Here is a 14,852-nt window from a genome sequence, read left to right as displayed (position 1 = left end):
TTTAGACTTTAAAAGTGCTTACCTAAATTAATGGAAAAAATCTAAGGTACACAAATTAAAGGGAAGGGAAATATTGACAAAGTTCTGCAGTTGGTGTTCTGACCTTGTCATGCATTCATGAATATTTTGACCATGTAATTAGTTTGTGTCAGTTTGTTTACAGAAGCTGTTTATAGAAACTGGCTGATTTGTTTGAGGGTATGACGTATACTGTTGTAGTACTACCACCCTTGGATACACAGTTACCAGTAAACAGGCTACAAGGAAAATCAATGCTGTGGGAAATGGACCTCTTTGATGGTAGAGAGAGTACATGTTTCCCTCATTTACTGGTTCAATATTCAGCTGGGAAACATCAGTTATCCAGAAAACAGGTGACCGAAGATCTCTTGTTTGGTCACCCTGTGCCTTGAACCAATCATTTCTGCTTGACCAGCATCAAAAGGTCATGACCTTTTGACAGAAGCCATAGGTCATAGCACTAGATTCTTTCCTTCTGTTCTAAATCTCTGTCAAACATGAGGCATGTTCTAGTGGCAGAGTAATTAATAAACTTCTCTTCCGAATCTCTCTCATCTCTCTCGAATCTCTCTCATCTCTCTCTCACTCTATGTACTGTCTAAGTAGAAGTCAGATGTGGTCTAGATGCAGTACATATTGGTGTCTTGTCATTTAAATATTTATCAAAATCATCAGCTTTTCTCTATATAGCAACCATTTTGTCATGGTAATATTAATGACATTACTACAAGTTGCAGAAAAGGAAATGAGTTTGAGCTAGTGTAATTTAGTATTGAAACATTTTGTTGTAAGATGTGTGACTGAGTGCTAATGAAATCTTGAAATCCTGTACTTTTAATATTCCTGGTTTCTGGTACTGACTTCCAAGTGTTGCTATGGAGATATATATTGTGTAATAATGAAGAAATTCCAAATGGAAAAGCATTTACTGTACAATGTATATTCCTCAGTATTTCAGTATGTAGACTGAAATTTTATCATATCAACTGCCATATCATTAGTCCCCTACCGGGACTAAAAGTAGGCTTCCTCTCCTCAGTCTTGTCTGTACAGTTTGTCTGCACATCTAGTGACTTCATTACTTGGGTCAATGTCAAGGTCACTTGCATTGCTATTTTTAGTGTGGGGGAGGGGGAGGCGGGCAGTAGGAAACATGTTTGTTTATTTGAATACCACATATAACAAGTTTATTATTAAAACTATGATACATACAAACTGTGGATAAGGAGTGAGTATTTTGTTTGTACTTTATTATACCTCCTGTCTGTGTTGATTGGGGAGGGATTTGTTTGTGATCTGATTTCTTTGTGAATATATAATATACAGTCACAGGGAGAAAGAGATTGTATTAGTCCTCCAGACACATCTGAGGGTATCACACCTTCCAAAACAGTTTAACCACCTAACAGCCAGACAGAGTTTGAAGGAGATAAAACAGGAATAGTGTTGAGTTAGATGGTATCAGTCTGTGGTACTTACTACCTAGCTCTGATCCATCCGAGGAGGAGTGATCAGTAACCCGAGAGGTGGGGAAGGTGCCACTAGTCCGTATCGGTATGATGATGAGAATTCATTCAAACAAAGGAACTCTAGATATACTGTAGACAGATACCCATCAACACATCATAAATTAGTTTACTTTTGTATACAGGGGAACTATTGAACTCAATTTAGGATATATTTGTAAAAAGTTTGGTATAGGTCTTTGTTGGTATAGTTTTTGTGGGGTTTTGGCGATGTGAACTTAAGATAGTTGATTATTGAATACCGTACATGTGAAAAGATAAGGGTGAAGTGGATGATTGTTGGACATTGGGAAAAGGCTTCTGGGACATTGTTTAGAGAATGCATTGTGTATGTCTAATTTAGATGGCCAGGATCGAGGATGGGATGCTCCTCGATTAGCAATTTTAAGATAACAAGTCAACGAAGAGGTACATGTAAGGAGGAACACTAATGGGTGTGAATCTGAAGTCATCGTCTGTCTTGAAACTGCGCTTTTAGGATATCTCTGAAGTTTTCATTTAAGAAGGTTTAACCAGAATTCATCACTTCTGAATCTGGGATTATAGTATTGTGATTGAATTTAAGTCTGAATACGTACGTTGCCGCTGAATTTTACGTACATTGCCCCTGAATTGCCCCTGAATTTTACATACATTGCCCCTGAATTTTATGTGTGAATTCAACATTGATTGGTTTATGTAAATGATACCAGCTCAGCATCATTTAAAGTCAATCTGTCTGTATCCTTGCAATTGATGTTTCCTTACAACAAAGAGCGGTGAATTACATCGATACATAATTTACTGAACTGGAATGCTAAGAATCGATATAAGCTTAAGCTGCATCTCCTATGGAAAAATACTTCAGATTTGAATTTAAAAAGAAAATGTACAACAAAACCTTTTATCCTGATCATTGTTCTGGTGTACTTATAAACCCCATCTGTTGCCATGGCTATATGTTTACAATTGTATGTCCTGTACTGTTTAAGTATGAAATTTGGTCAGTGTTTTAAAATTGACATGTATATATATAGTTTACTGTATTTATACTACTGTAATAAGCAGAAGGAAGGAATATGCCTGCTGCATGTTACTGCATGTTACTGCATGTCATAAGAGGCGACTAATTGTTTCCTTGACAGTTGTTCTCATATGACCCTGTCTATTGGTGTCTCCTTGACAGCTGTCCTCATATGACCCTGTCTGTTGGTGTCTCCTTGACAGTTGTCCTCATATGACCCAGGTTGTTGGTGTCTCCTTGACAGTTGTCCTCATATGACCTTGGCTGTTGGTGTCTCCTTGACAGTTGTCCTCATATGACCTTGGCTGTTGGTGTCTCCTTGACAGTTGTCCTCATATGACCTTGGCTGTTGGTGTCTCCTTGACAGTTGTCCTCATATGACCTTGGTTGTTGGTGTCTCCTTGACAGTTGTCCTCATATGACCTTGGCTGTTGGTGTCTCCTTGACAGTTGTCCTCATATGACCTTGGATGTTGGTGTTTCCTTGACAGCTGTCCTCATATGACCTTGGCTGTTGGTGTCTCCTTGACAGTTGTCCTCATATGACCTTGGCTGTTGGTGTCTCCTTGACAGTTGTCCTCATATGACCTTGGCTGTTGGTGTCTCCTTGACAGTTGTCCTCATATGACCTTGGCTGTTGGTGTCTCCTTGACAGTTGTCCTCATATGACCTTGGCTGTTGGTGTCTCCTTGACAGTTGTCCTCATATGACCTTGGCTGTTGGTGTCTCCTTGACAGTTGTCCTCATATGACCTTGGCTGTTGGTGTCTCCTTGACAGTTGTCCTCATATGACCTTGGCTGTTGGTGTCTCCTTGACAGTTGTCCTCATATGACCTTGGCTGTTGGTGTCTCCTTTACACCTGTCCTCATATGACCTTGGCTGTTGGTGTCTCCTTGACAGTTGTCCTCATATGACCTTGGATGTTGGTGTCTCCTTGACAGTTGTCCTCATATGACCTTGGCTGTTGGTGTCTCCTTTACACCTGTCCTCATATGACCTTGGCTGTTGGTGTCTCCTTGACAGTTGTCCTCATATGACCTTGGATGTTGGTGTCTCCTTGACAGTTGTCCTCCTATGACCATGGCTGTTGGTGTCTCATTTACACCTATCCTCATATGACACTGGCTGTTGGTGTCTCCTTTACACCCATCCTCATATGACACTGGCTGTTGCAAGGATGTTAAACCAGAGAGCAAAACCAAACTAACAAGTCCAGAGTGCCAAATTAAGCATAAACTTTCAAAGTAGGAATGGACTTATTTCAGGACAGTGAAGTAGTGTTTATTAGCACTTTTACAGAACATAAATAGATGTATGAGCTTATTAAGTAATACAGTTTGATAAATATGGCAGTGATGAGTAACTGACATGTCTTGGTATTGATCTCCATTTTAATTCACGTAAGTGAAGTATAAAAAACTGGAATTTTATTTTATTTTGTGATGTCAGTAATTTCAAAGTGAGGTAGTATTACCTGGTATATTGACCTATCGGGATCACACTGATGTTTGTGATATCAGAATTATGATCAATTTCGCTACGTCGTGTCAGTCCGGGGCCAACGCTGATGTCGTATGTAATCACCATTCAGTCTTCATATTATGCAAATGAGAAATTAGCAGATGATGTATTTTATGGTTGCAAATACTGTGTTACATCTCCAATGAATAAGAGTTATATATCATGTTGTGTATTACTTAAATGTTCTGAGGTTTATTACAGTGGTTCAGTGGGTAGTTCAGCGATTTATACAGGACATGTCGACTGACTGCATGGTTCACTGGGTAGTTCAGCGATTTGTACAGGACATGTCGACTGACTGCATGGTTCAGTGGGTAGTTCAGCGATTTGTACAGGACATGTCGACTGACTGCATGGTTCAGTGGGTAGTTCAGCGATTTGTACAGGACATGTCGACTGACTGCATGGTTAACTGGGTAGTTCAGCGATTTGTACAGGACATGTCGACTGACTGCATGGTTCAGTGGGTAGTTCAGTGATTTGTACAGGACATGTCGACTGACTGCATGGTTCAGTGGGTAGTTCAGCGATTTGTACAGGACATGTCGACTGACTGCATGGTTCAGTGGGTAGTTCAGCGATTTGTACAGGACATGTCGACTGACTGCATGGTTCAGTGGGTAGTTCAGCGATTTGTACAGGACATGTCGACTGACTGCATGGTTCAGTGGGTAGTTCAGCGATTTGTACAGGACATGTCGACTGACTGCATGGTTCAGTGGGTAGTTCAGCGATTTGTACAGGACATGTCGACTGACTGCATGGTTCAGTGGGTAGTTCAGCGATTTGTACAGGACATGTCGACTGACTGCATGGTTCAGTGGGTAGTTCAGCGATTTGTACAGGACATGTCGACTGACTGCATGGTTCAGTGGGTAGTTCAGCGATTTGTACAGGACATGTCGACTGACTGCATGGTTCAGTGGGTAGTTCAGCGATTTGTACAGGACATGTCGACTGACTGCATGGTTCAGTGGGTAGTTCAGCGATTTGTACAGGACATGTCGACTGACTGCATGGTTCAGTGGGTAGTTCAGCGATTTGTACAGGACATGTCGACTGACTGCATGGTTCACTGGGTAGTTCAGCGATTTGTACAGGACATGTCGACTGACTGCATGGTTCAGTGGGTAGTTCAACGATTTGTACAGGACATGTCGACTGACTGCATGGTTCAGTGGGTAGTTCAACGATTTGTACTGGACATGTCGACAGACTGCATGGTTCAGTGGGTAGTTCAGCGATTTGTACAGGACATGTCGACTGACTGCATGCAGTTCCTTTAGTGGTATATGTAGACAGTGGTTCAGTGGGTGAGACAAGTTTACTTGTTCACTGACTTGCATCAGGTTGGGGAAAACCGTTAACTTGCGTATAATACACGAATTCTGGTATTATACGCCACTTGGAGTATGAATTTGCCACTTGGAGTATGGATATGTTACTGTTTTATACCAAAGTTGATGGTTTCTCCAACCTGTGTATATATAGGGCATTTCCATGGTTCCATGAGTGGTATACATGTGGACAGTGGTATGGTGAGTGATGTATGTTGACTGCTAATGGTTCATTATGATGAGTTCAGCAACTGGAATATGTTTATTGGTGCAGTAATTTAGACCATGTTAAGGGGTTCATCACACACTGTATCTACTGATGATTCATTGATTGGCGTATGTGAACTAGTCTAAAGTAGCCTTGGATGTTACAGTTTGTTGGTTCAGTGACTGTCGGATGGGGGCAGTACTTGATGGTTTTATGGTTCAGTGAACCGGTAGAGGATGTCACCTTTGAATGTTATGTTGGATGTTAAGCTTCAATTGCTGGTAACAGTAGATTACAGTGGGCAGGCACCATGTGCTTTAGAGAGTGATGCTTTTATGGCTGACAATCAGGTCGAGTTAGAGTTATACAACAGGGCAAAGGAGACTAGTAAGTACCATATATTGGAAGTCTGAGAATATATGCTCTAGTGGTATAAACATCTTTTTTTTTATGCACCCACACTTTTATGGAGGGGGTGGGGGAAATGGGGGTTGCCTATCCTGTTACCCATTGTCCATATAGCATCCCATTCTGAATCGATTACCTACCTTGAGAACCCCTCATGGGATTTGGTTCATAACATAACATCATACCATCAAATTCATTGTTCAAGGTTAAGGGTCAAAGGTCAGTCACATTTGACCTCTTATGGGTGGCATGGGTCACATTTAATCACAACATTTACAAAGTATGATACAAGCTCCGAAATGGTAACTGAGTGAATATACCATGTATATGTGTGGTATATAGGTATCTGCCTCAATAAAGGATATAAATACACTATTCAAATTTTTTTTTTTTGTAATTGGACAGGTGGCTTACAGATTGTGTGGCTACTATACATGATACAGGGTGTGTAGATATCGTACAACCCCTGGTGTTGAAATGTAAGGCCTGGAACTCTAATGACCCGTGAACACGCGTATCATTGGCCCTATCTATCTTCATACTTCAATGCCTTTTCATTCCCACCAGATAAATCCCCGTTCAACATTACATGAAAAACTACAAAGGATTTACATAGCTGGATCATATACAATGATAATGGAAGCTACTCAGTATCCATATAGGGTTAGATTCTTAGCTTTTACATATATGTACATGTATGTATTCTTCTTTAAACTGATCCTGAAATTTTCTGTTCCTTTTACCTGGTACGGTAGTATATATATAGACTACATAGTATTGTAGTTTCTGATCAGTGTTAAAATATAAAAGTAGTTTGGAGAATATCGAAGAAATAATTGTCAAACACTTTGATGAATAACATGAAAAGGCCTGTATTTGATCAATGCATGTTTGAATACAGAATATACTGTGAAGAGCTGTAGTATTTGTCCGCAATATATATACATGTAATCGTTTCTATTATTGGTTACCGTAATCCAAACAACTGGGCCAAAATACACACTCAGTCTAGGATTGGAGTTGGTGTTCTGTCTAATGGTATGCATATAGAATGCAGATGTTATCTGTATAAACAAGAAATCTTCAGGTAGAGAAATTGAAGGATTATACAGGCTGTTAGGCAAATCTGGTGGAGTCCACCCTGTCTGGTACGGGATATATCCGAGTCGTGTGGATCTTGTTCTGACATTTAGGTTAGGAAGATGGAATCTCTTGTGGAGGTATAAACCCCATTATTGGTACAACTTGATTATCTATGTATATGGGGAAAAGATTTAAAACATCATTCTTGAAATTGGGCTAGCAGCTGCTATTAACTGTGATGTTAATATCCCCCTTATATCACATGTACATGCCCCTATATACAAAGTGTACACCCCCCACATCATGGGTATAGTGTACCTAGTTCAACTCCTAGCTATCCTACATAACACCAGGGATGTTAGGATTGTTGATTTATATTTACAGAAGTAATTAGGTTACTTTAGTTAACTTTGTACCTAACACTGTGAACTACACCAGTACAGTGCTTCTTCATTAACTTATATCACCTCAGTTCATGTGTGATGTACTTCCTGTTCATGGCCCCATAAACTCAGTCATGCCAGCTTGCCATAATTATATATATATATGACTAATTAATTAAGAATCAACAGTATTTATAGTAGATTCGATATTTGTGTGTATCGCTTTGAGATCCTGATCACTGGTACTGTGTTACCTGGTCCTCTGTGCCCTGGTAGGTAGTACACTGTACTTAATCAACTCCCCATCATGTAGAGATTGATGGCAATAACTTGAATCATTAACCTAGACTTAGATACTGTATCAGTTAGGTAAGAATTTCACAATTCTGTTTAGACATGGATGCTAAAACTATCAAACATTTTAATGATTATAACAGGTTCAATATCAGTTAATAGAGAGTACAGCTGTATTACTGCTGTGCTTCGAAACTTGCACCATCTGCCCTTCTCAAGCATGTACATGTGCATATTGTATATTATTTTTGTCTCGTGTAAAATTCACCAAATCTATACGAGTTTATTAAATGGGAGGAAGATGATGGGGAATAGAACCACTGGAATAAAGATCCATCTGATGAGTACAAAATTAGAAATTGTAGAGTTGTTCATTGATGGTACCAAGTAATGGACGGACAAAAGTTTACGATTATTGAGTAGCAGTAGTCCTGGTCAGTCAGAACTGTCATTGCAGTCTTGTCAAGGCCTAAAGGGGCCATTGACAGTCATGAATGTCATTAGAGTCGTGTATATACATATATATCCTTACCTATAGCTGTTACAACAGTGTGTCCGAATCTTGGTTATTGACATGGTTCTGTCAACATTTATGTAAGGATGGATATCAAAAATAAATAAAATGTTCCGAATAATACTACACACAAATTACATTGTGAACAGTTTAATGATGACAGAGGAGACACAAAACGTCCCAATTATCATTACATGTGTAAGATGTTTTCGCCAGTCGGATTTTCTTTCAGGCCATGTATCTCCTACCTCAACCTGGTGTACTTGATCTGAAGGTCATGAGTATACATTAGTCCTAATGTTGTTATCAACACTTCCCTGTATACCTAGGTACAATACTATCACTTAAAGTTAGCAATCACTCAATCGTGGCATGTATATTGACACACAAGCCAGAAAAGATTGAGGCAATACAAATAAACCTTACTGTCAATGTAGAAGATACATGTACAGAATATATATTTCTAAAATGAAGTTGTGTTGAATCATTGCGTTCAATTTACTTCATAAATGAATTCACTTGTTGTACATTGATGTACACACAAGCCCTTAGGATTGTTTGCTTGTTTGATACTATATTTTTAGATTGTAATTTCGTCAAAAAAAGCCCAAAAACTCAGAACTTCTCATAAAATAGATATTGTAATGTAGTCCAATGAGCGATGAAGGCAGGTCTAAATGGGTTATGTGAACAGGTGCTTGTTATATACCCACAGTCATTTACATTAGCGTACGTGTGAATAATGCAGATGTTTTAGACTGTGAGAAATACCCTGTGTTTGTATGGTGATACTTGTCAACATTTGTAGCTTTTAAGACACTTTGATACTATGGTGAGGAAACTAATGATCGTTTCCCTCTTCTATTTACAGAAAGAATTAGTTGAAGCCAAGAAAGCACCTGAAGTTTTAAAGGTAGGTTAAATAATGATACAAATGAAAATGTAATTTGATACTAGTTTTAAAAAGTAGTCATACAAACCATTGTGGAAAAGTGTTAACGATTTCTGAAAGTGCTGTGCCCTATGATTGGTACCATATAATTTACTTTCTTGAGTAAACAGAGGTTCAATTCTCTAACGTCTTAACAACAAGCAAAGTTGGGTTACTCCACAGAGTTCACACTCAAGGGGTGTGAAAGAATCGTTTAAAATATCCATCTTTAACACCTCCTTTAACAAGCTTAAAGTGAGTCAGAAGTTGTATGTATACAATGTCCTTTATATAATATACTGATATTCAATCAATATATAAACTGCCATAAAACTGGCCCCTTCATATAGATAACTGCTTTGAATGTTTTCTTTATTTTCTTTCTTTCAGAAATTTATAGATGCCCTTGTTGAGAAAGCAAAGACTTTGTAATAGTTAGTGGTTGTCATGGAAACAACCGCCATCTTCATCCCATGGTCAAATCACACGACATGTGAGGAGTATGTAAGCTGCTGATTGGACAGTCGGGTTGTGTTTGTGTGGACGGAGCTGATTGGAAAATCATTATTTTCATATATTTTCATTTCATAATAAGTTGATTTCTGTCAACAGCATTTCATACTTATTCCACGTACATCCGACATTGAATATTTTGAAATATATCATTTGATGTTTCAGATGATTTTAAAATGAAATGTTATGCTGTATGTGGTGTACTGTGAACAGGTCCTCACCAAACTCACCACATACAACTTTATATAAGATCCTCAGTGTAGTTACTTAACTAGACAAAATTTTATTGGTTTGTAAATGTCAAATTTTATTTTTATTTAAGAAAAAAGAAGTCACATATCACAGAAGAAAAGTGTTTATATCATGGTATTTTGCTGAAGTAGAAATTTAATTTCATTAACGTCCGTCAAAAGTTCAGTGTATGAATTGAATTCAGAGATACAGTCTAGTTTTACAGTGTTCAAAGTTAAATATCATTCACATAGTTACATCTCAGGGATGACAGAAAGGCTTTTCAATTTGTCTCCCCTTGTAACGTGTGTTGTCCTGGCAGTACTGAATTAACAGAGACATTAGCCTGATGACCTCATGTTCAATTTCTATGTCCCAATGTATGCAGTTTTTGTATAAGAAGAAAAATTGGTAAGAAGCTAATGTTATTTCGTGAGTGTACCTCAAATACTGATAATGATCTGTCAACTCAAAGTATTTCCTGAAATGACTTTACTCATATAGAATTGATTCATTTAAGGATGTATGGCATCTGACACATTATACTCACAGTGACCTCCCTTTAACATATTTAATTAGTATTGTCAAAAAATACACAGTTCCTGCATGTTATCAATACATGTGTTCTTTATTAATCTGTTTAAATGTTCATCCATGATTTGATTCACCCCTAATATGTAGTCTGTTTAACTACTCATTATGTATATTTTAAGGTTTATTAAAATGGAATTCTTGGTAAAAGAGATATCTGAGAAAGGAAGTAACATACATCCTTAAGTGTAATCCTTAAGTGTAATCCTTTATAACCCTTTCACAGAAAGAATGTGTTGATATCTAAGACAGTGTATGTGTATATCTAATGGACTATATTCTGTCCAATATAGGAACTTTCAAGAAAACTCAATTTCAAATAAACTTGTTTTTTGCTGATGAAGAAGCTAATATGAAAACAAACAATATTATTCTATGTTAAGGGTGATTAATAATTTGGTTTTTTTTTTTTCTCCTTACCATTTTAGACTTGGAGGAGTCTGACCTAGTTTTTGCATTTTTATGTAATATGTAAAACATAATACAGATGATAGGTGTTTTTAGTGTAAAATATTTAGTGAAATCACTGTTGAAGAAACAGTTTTATATGTTGTGTTGGAGATTAGGAAATTGATGAGTTTTCTGAAATTAGTCTTACAACAACGGGTAGTATGTGATGGATAGTATTCTGGGTATGGTTTGATCTGAATAGACTGTTCCACAATATTTTTAGCAAGAAAATGAACCAAGTAAAGTTGATATAAAGCAATATGATATCTCAATGATAAATTCACAAATTTCCTGTCACCAAAAGAAGAAATGAAAAAAATCAACATTTAATGACCAAGTTATATTAGATACATTGTATAAAAATAGATATATTTATATGTCCTTCAAGTCTGACTAATAATGTAATCTTTAGTTAATATACATTTGTAGTTATGTTTGTATACAAGTATAAGTTGCTGTGTGTAATTAATCAGTGCTGACACTGTGCATTCCTTTTCTGATTCTTCTAAACTTAATTAGCTAAAATTTGTACTATTTAACCTGATGACAAGTGTGATAAATGCTCTCCTACCTATTTTTCTGGGATAGGAGATTGGTGTGCTTTTAGTTAAGTTAGAAGTTTGCTTACCTCACTTCTGCTGATAAAATGTTAGGTTATTTAATTATTTTAACCCGACTTGATATTGAAAATTTTTCTCTGTTAATGATTTTATCACAGGAAAGTGAATCCCTTTCGTTAAGATATGTAAGTGCACTGTGCACTTACTAGGTTGAATACAATAATTCAAATATAAAAAAAAGACATGTTTGCATTACATAAAGAGAAAGTTGATTGTGTAAGTTTAGCTGATTCCTGCTATAGTTTTACATACAGTTCTATGATTTCTGCTTTGGGGTGGTGATTGGGAAATTAAAGAAAAATTATGAACTTTGCTGTTGAGGTGATAGATTTAAAAGACCTGGGCATCATATAACTTAGTGGTGAGGTGACAAGATTTAAAGACCTGGGCCTCTGAAGTTGTCCGTCCAAAACATCCCTTGATTTCATATTTGCAACAGTCAATGAGATTTCTGTAAGGACGTAGATATATGCTTATATATATGCTGTATTATAATTACTACTCTTGGCTTAAGTCAGCTGAATATCATCTTGTACATTTGACTGAGCAGTGCATTTAATCATTAAACCCTTTTCTCTCTTTATTTATTTGAAGAAGAATATAACATAGCATTATGCCATTGTCAGAACAAGAACTGATTAGAAATTGTCAAAATGAAGTTAAGGTTGATGTAAAGGATGAATGGTGTCTATCACAAGGTGTAGAAAAAAATCATGTTATAACTATTCAGGCACAATTGCGTTTTCATGTCTCTAGCATATTTCAGGGATTTTTCATTTGTTTGTAAAGCTAACTTATAACTATGGGTAGTATGTGTTTGTGCTGGATAATGATCATCTGACAGCATCCACTACTCGTTCTAATGATTTATTAGTATTATGACCTGCCATTGAAAATTACCATGTTTATATTTAGTTTTAATAATCTTATATCTTCTAGTCTGTCAACGCTGTGTCTCATATTGAATATGTTTTTATCCAACATGCATGAAATTTTCATATAAAACAAAATCAAAAACATTGCTGTGCTTGTTGTAATGTGCATAGACGAAAATAAAATTTGTATTTTGGATTGTGAATTTTTTTATCAGTAAAAAACAAATTTTGGAATCATAACTTCTTATAAAAATATCTACTCCTGGTGAAGGGGAGATAACTCCAGATTTTCAAAGGAGTAAAAAATCTTTGCCACATGCGTATTTTGTGTGTGAGTAGAAATAAGCTAGTCGACTGTGTAACTACGGTATAACTTCAGTCTCTGTTATATGCTGATCATGTGTCAATATACATGTTTTATGAATGTAAAAAAATTATATTTATTAATCGATATGAACTGGTGATGATAGGTTTTAGTTTTCTAAGTGTTTCTGATTTTAAATAGATATATATGTATATTATATATCCCCCAGTGTATATTATTGAATAGCTATGCTGTTTTTGAGTAAGAACAACATATTTTGGTACTTTTTAATTTAATACTAGACTAGACTATTTATGATCTTTGTTTTTGGAATTAATGTATGCGTTACATTTTTGCCAGCTACACATTGTGAAGGTCTTCTACACATTCGATTCTTAACCCCTATTGGCTATAGCCTACTTAGGATAGCAATGAAGGAATTGTCACTTGTAATGCCATAAGCGTATCCAGTGGTTCAAGCTAGTAACCTTAATGGCTGTCAATTGTCTTACACCTGATCTGGAGACTTTGATCTTGTACAACAAAAAACGAATGCCGTGTACAACGGACTTTGCAAAGCTAGTTTGGGACCAAATATTTTGTCTTGATTATAAGGCAATTTATGATAGAAACGAGTAGGATTATTTAGTATATACGTTCAATAAGTACATTGCTTTCCTCACTGGTTTTATGAATATTTTATTTTCAGTTTAATAACAAGATTATCTTAATCTAGCATGCATTAATCTTTTTACGTCTGAAAGTGATGTGAATATCCTGTCCATAAATATCTCTGAAGATTTCAATTATTTGTTGTAAAATCTTATGAAAATCTGATGTACAGTTTAAGGGGTGAAGGGTACTAGAATTTTTGGGACAGCTTTGAATTGGTTTTTCTTTTTTCTTTTTTTTTTAAGGTTTTATTTCCATTTACAGATCTAGTTATTAGTTTGATGATATGATATAGAAGAAAGGCAATATTTCCTTTTAGGCACAAACAACCAAATATCAAAATTCCTATGCAAAATACTTTTATATCATTACTACTCACCAAATGATTAGAAATATGATAGAGTATGCCATGCAACCAGATACCCAACCTTAGAAATTAATGAGTGGAGGGTGCCCAACCTTAGAAATTAATGAGTGGAGGGTGCCCAACCTTAGAAATTAATGAGTGGAGGGTGCCCAACCTTAGAAATTAATGAGTAGAGGGTGGCCAACCTTAGAAATTAATGAGTGGAGGGTGCCCAACCTTAGAAATTAATGAGTGGAGGGTGCCCAACCTTAGAAATTAATGAGTGGAGGGTGCCCAACCTTAGAAATTAATGAGTGGAGGGTGCCCAACCTTAGAAATTAATGAGTAGAGGGTGCCCAACCTTAGAAATTAATGAGTGGAGGGTGCCCAACCTTAGAAATTAATGAGTGGGAGGGTGCCCAACCTTAGAAATTAATGAGTGGAGGGTGCCCAACCTTAGAAATTAATGAGTGGAGGGTGCCCAACCTTAGAAATTAATGAGTGGAGGTGCAAAAGAAATTCCTTCCAACAGATATTGTAATAACGTGTAGCAAGGTCTGTCATTCCTATTGAAAAGAATACAATCTAAAATTGATTTTTATATGTTTTTGCGTTAGAATATGCAACTATAAAGGGATAAATTATTACTTAAATAATAAACAGAAAAGAAATTAGAGATGGATTATAGATTATGCAAGGGAAAATAGGAAATGTTCTTATTACACAAGAGATTTTCTCTGTGTGAGGTTGGATATGTAGTAACATTCTGGACTGTGTACATAGATGAACTCCTGATCTCACTTTTTAGTCTTCCTGGTATAGCCTGTTTTGTTAGATTTCTGTTATGTATGTAGTGCACATGATATCCTTTTTATTTCTCGACTCTTTATTCATCATCTATTGTGATGTTATAACATTTTACACTTAACCACATGATATGTGGTTGTAAGCAATACATTGAAATTTGTTTGTCAGTTGTACATAACAATGTATATGATTTTGAAAAATAAAAATCTTTTAA

The 14,852-nt window shown here is 36.4% G+C and overlaps 1 protein-coding gene and 1 long non-coding RNA gene across 2 annotated transcripts in view; one reads left to right on the top strand and one right to left on the bottom strand.

Moving 5' to 3' along the window:
- The window catches only part of LOC117323536 (protein phosphatase 1 regulatory subunit 14C-like), a 48,621-nt gene extending 34,496 nt beyond the window's left edge, over nucleotides 1-14,125 (top strand). The window contains exons 4-5 of the mRNA XM_033878810.1: nucleotides 9,170-9,211; nucleotides 9,620-14,125. Coding sequence (XP_033734701.1) covers nucleotides 9,170-9,211; nucleotides 9,620-9,661 — 84 coding nt within the window. The 3' untranslated portion in view covers nucleotides 9,662-14,125. The remainder of the gene's footprint in view (nucleotides 1-9,169; nucleotides 9,212-9,619) is intronic.
- On the bottom strand, nucleotides 13,705-14,852 carry LOC117323537. Its single transcript, XR_004531759.1, has 2 exons — nucleotides 13,945-14,852; nucleotides 13,705-13,913 (listed from the first exon to the last, which is right to left on the bottom strand). It is a non-coding gene; the product is annotated as an uncharacterized LOC117323537 (long non-coding RNA).

Source organism: Pecten maximus, chromosome 3 (assembly GCF_902652985.1).
Source record: "Pecten maximus chromosome 3, xPecMax1.1, whole genome shotgun sequence".
Classification (NCBI taxonomy): Eukaryota; Metazoa; Mollusca; class Bivalvia; order Pectinida; family Pectinidae; genus Pecten; species Pecten maximus.
The sequence above is the reverse complement of the archived record's forward strand: the minus strand, read 5'-3'. Positions and strand labels throughout refer to the sequence as shown.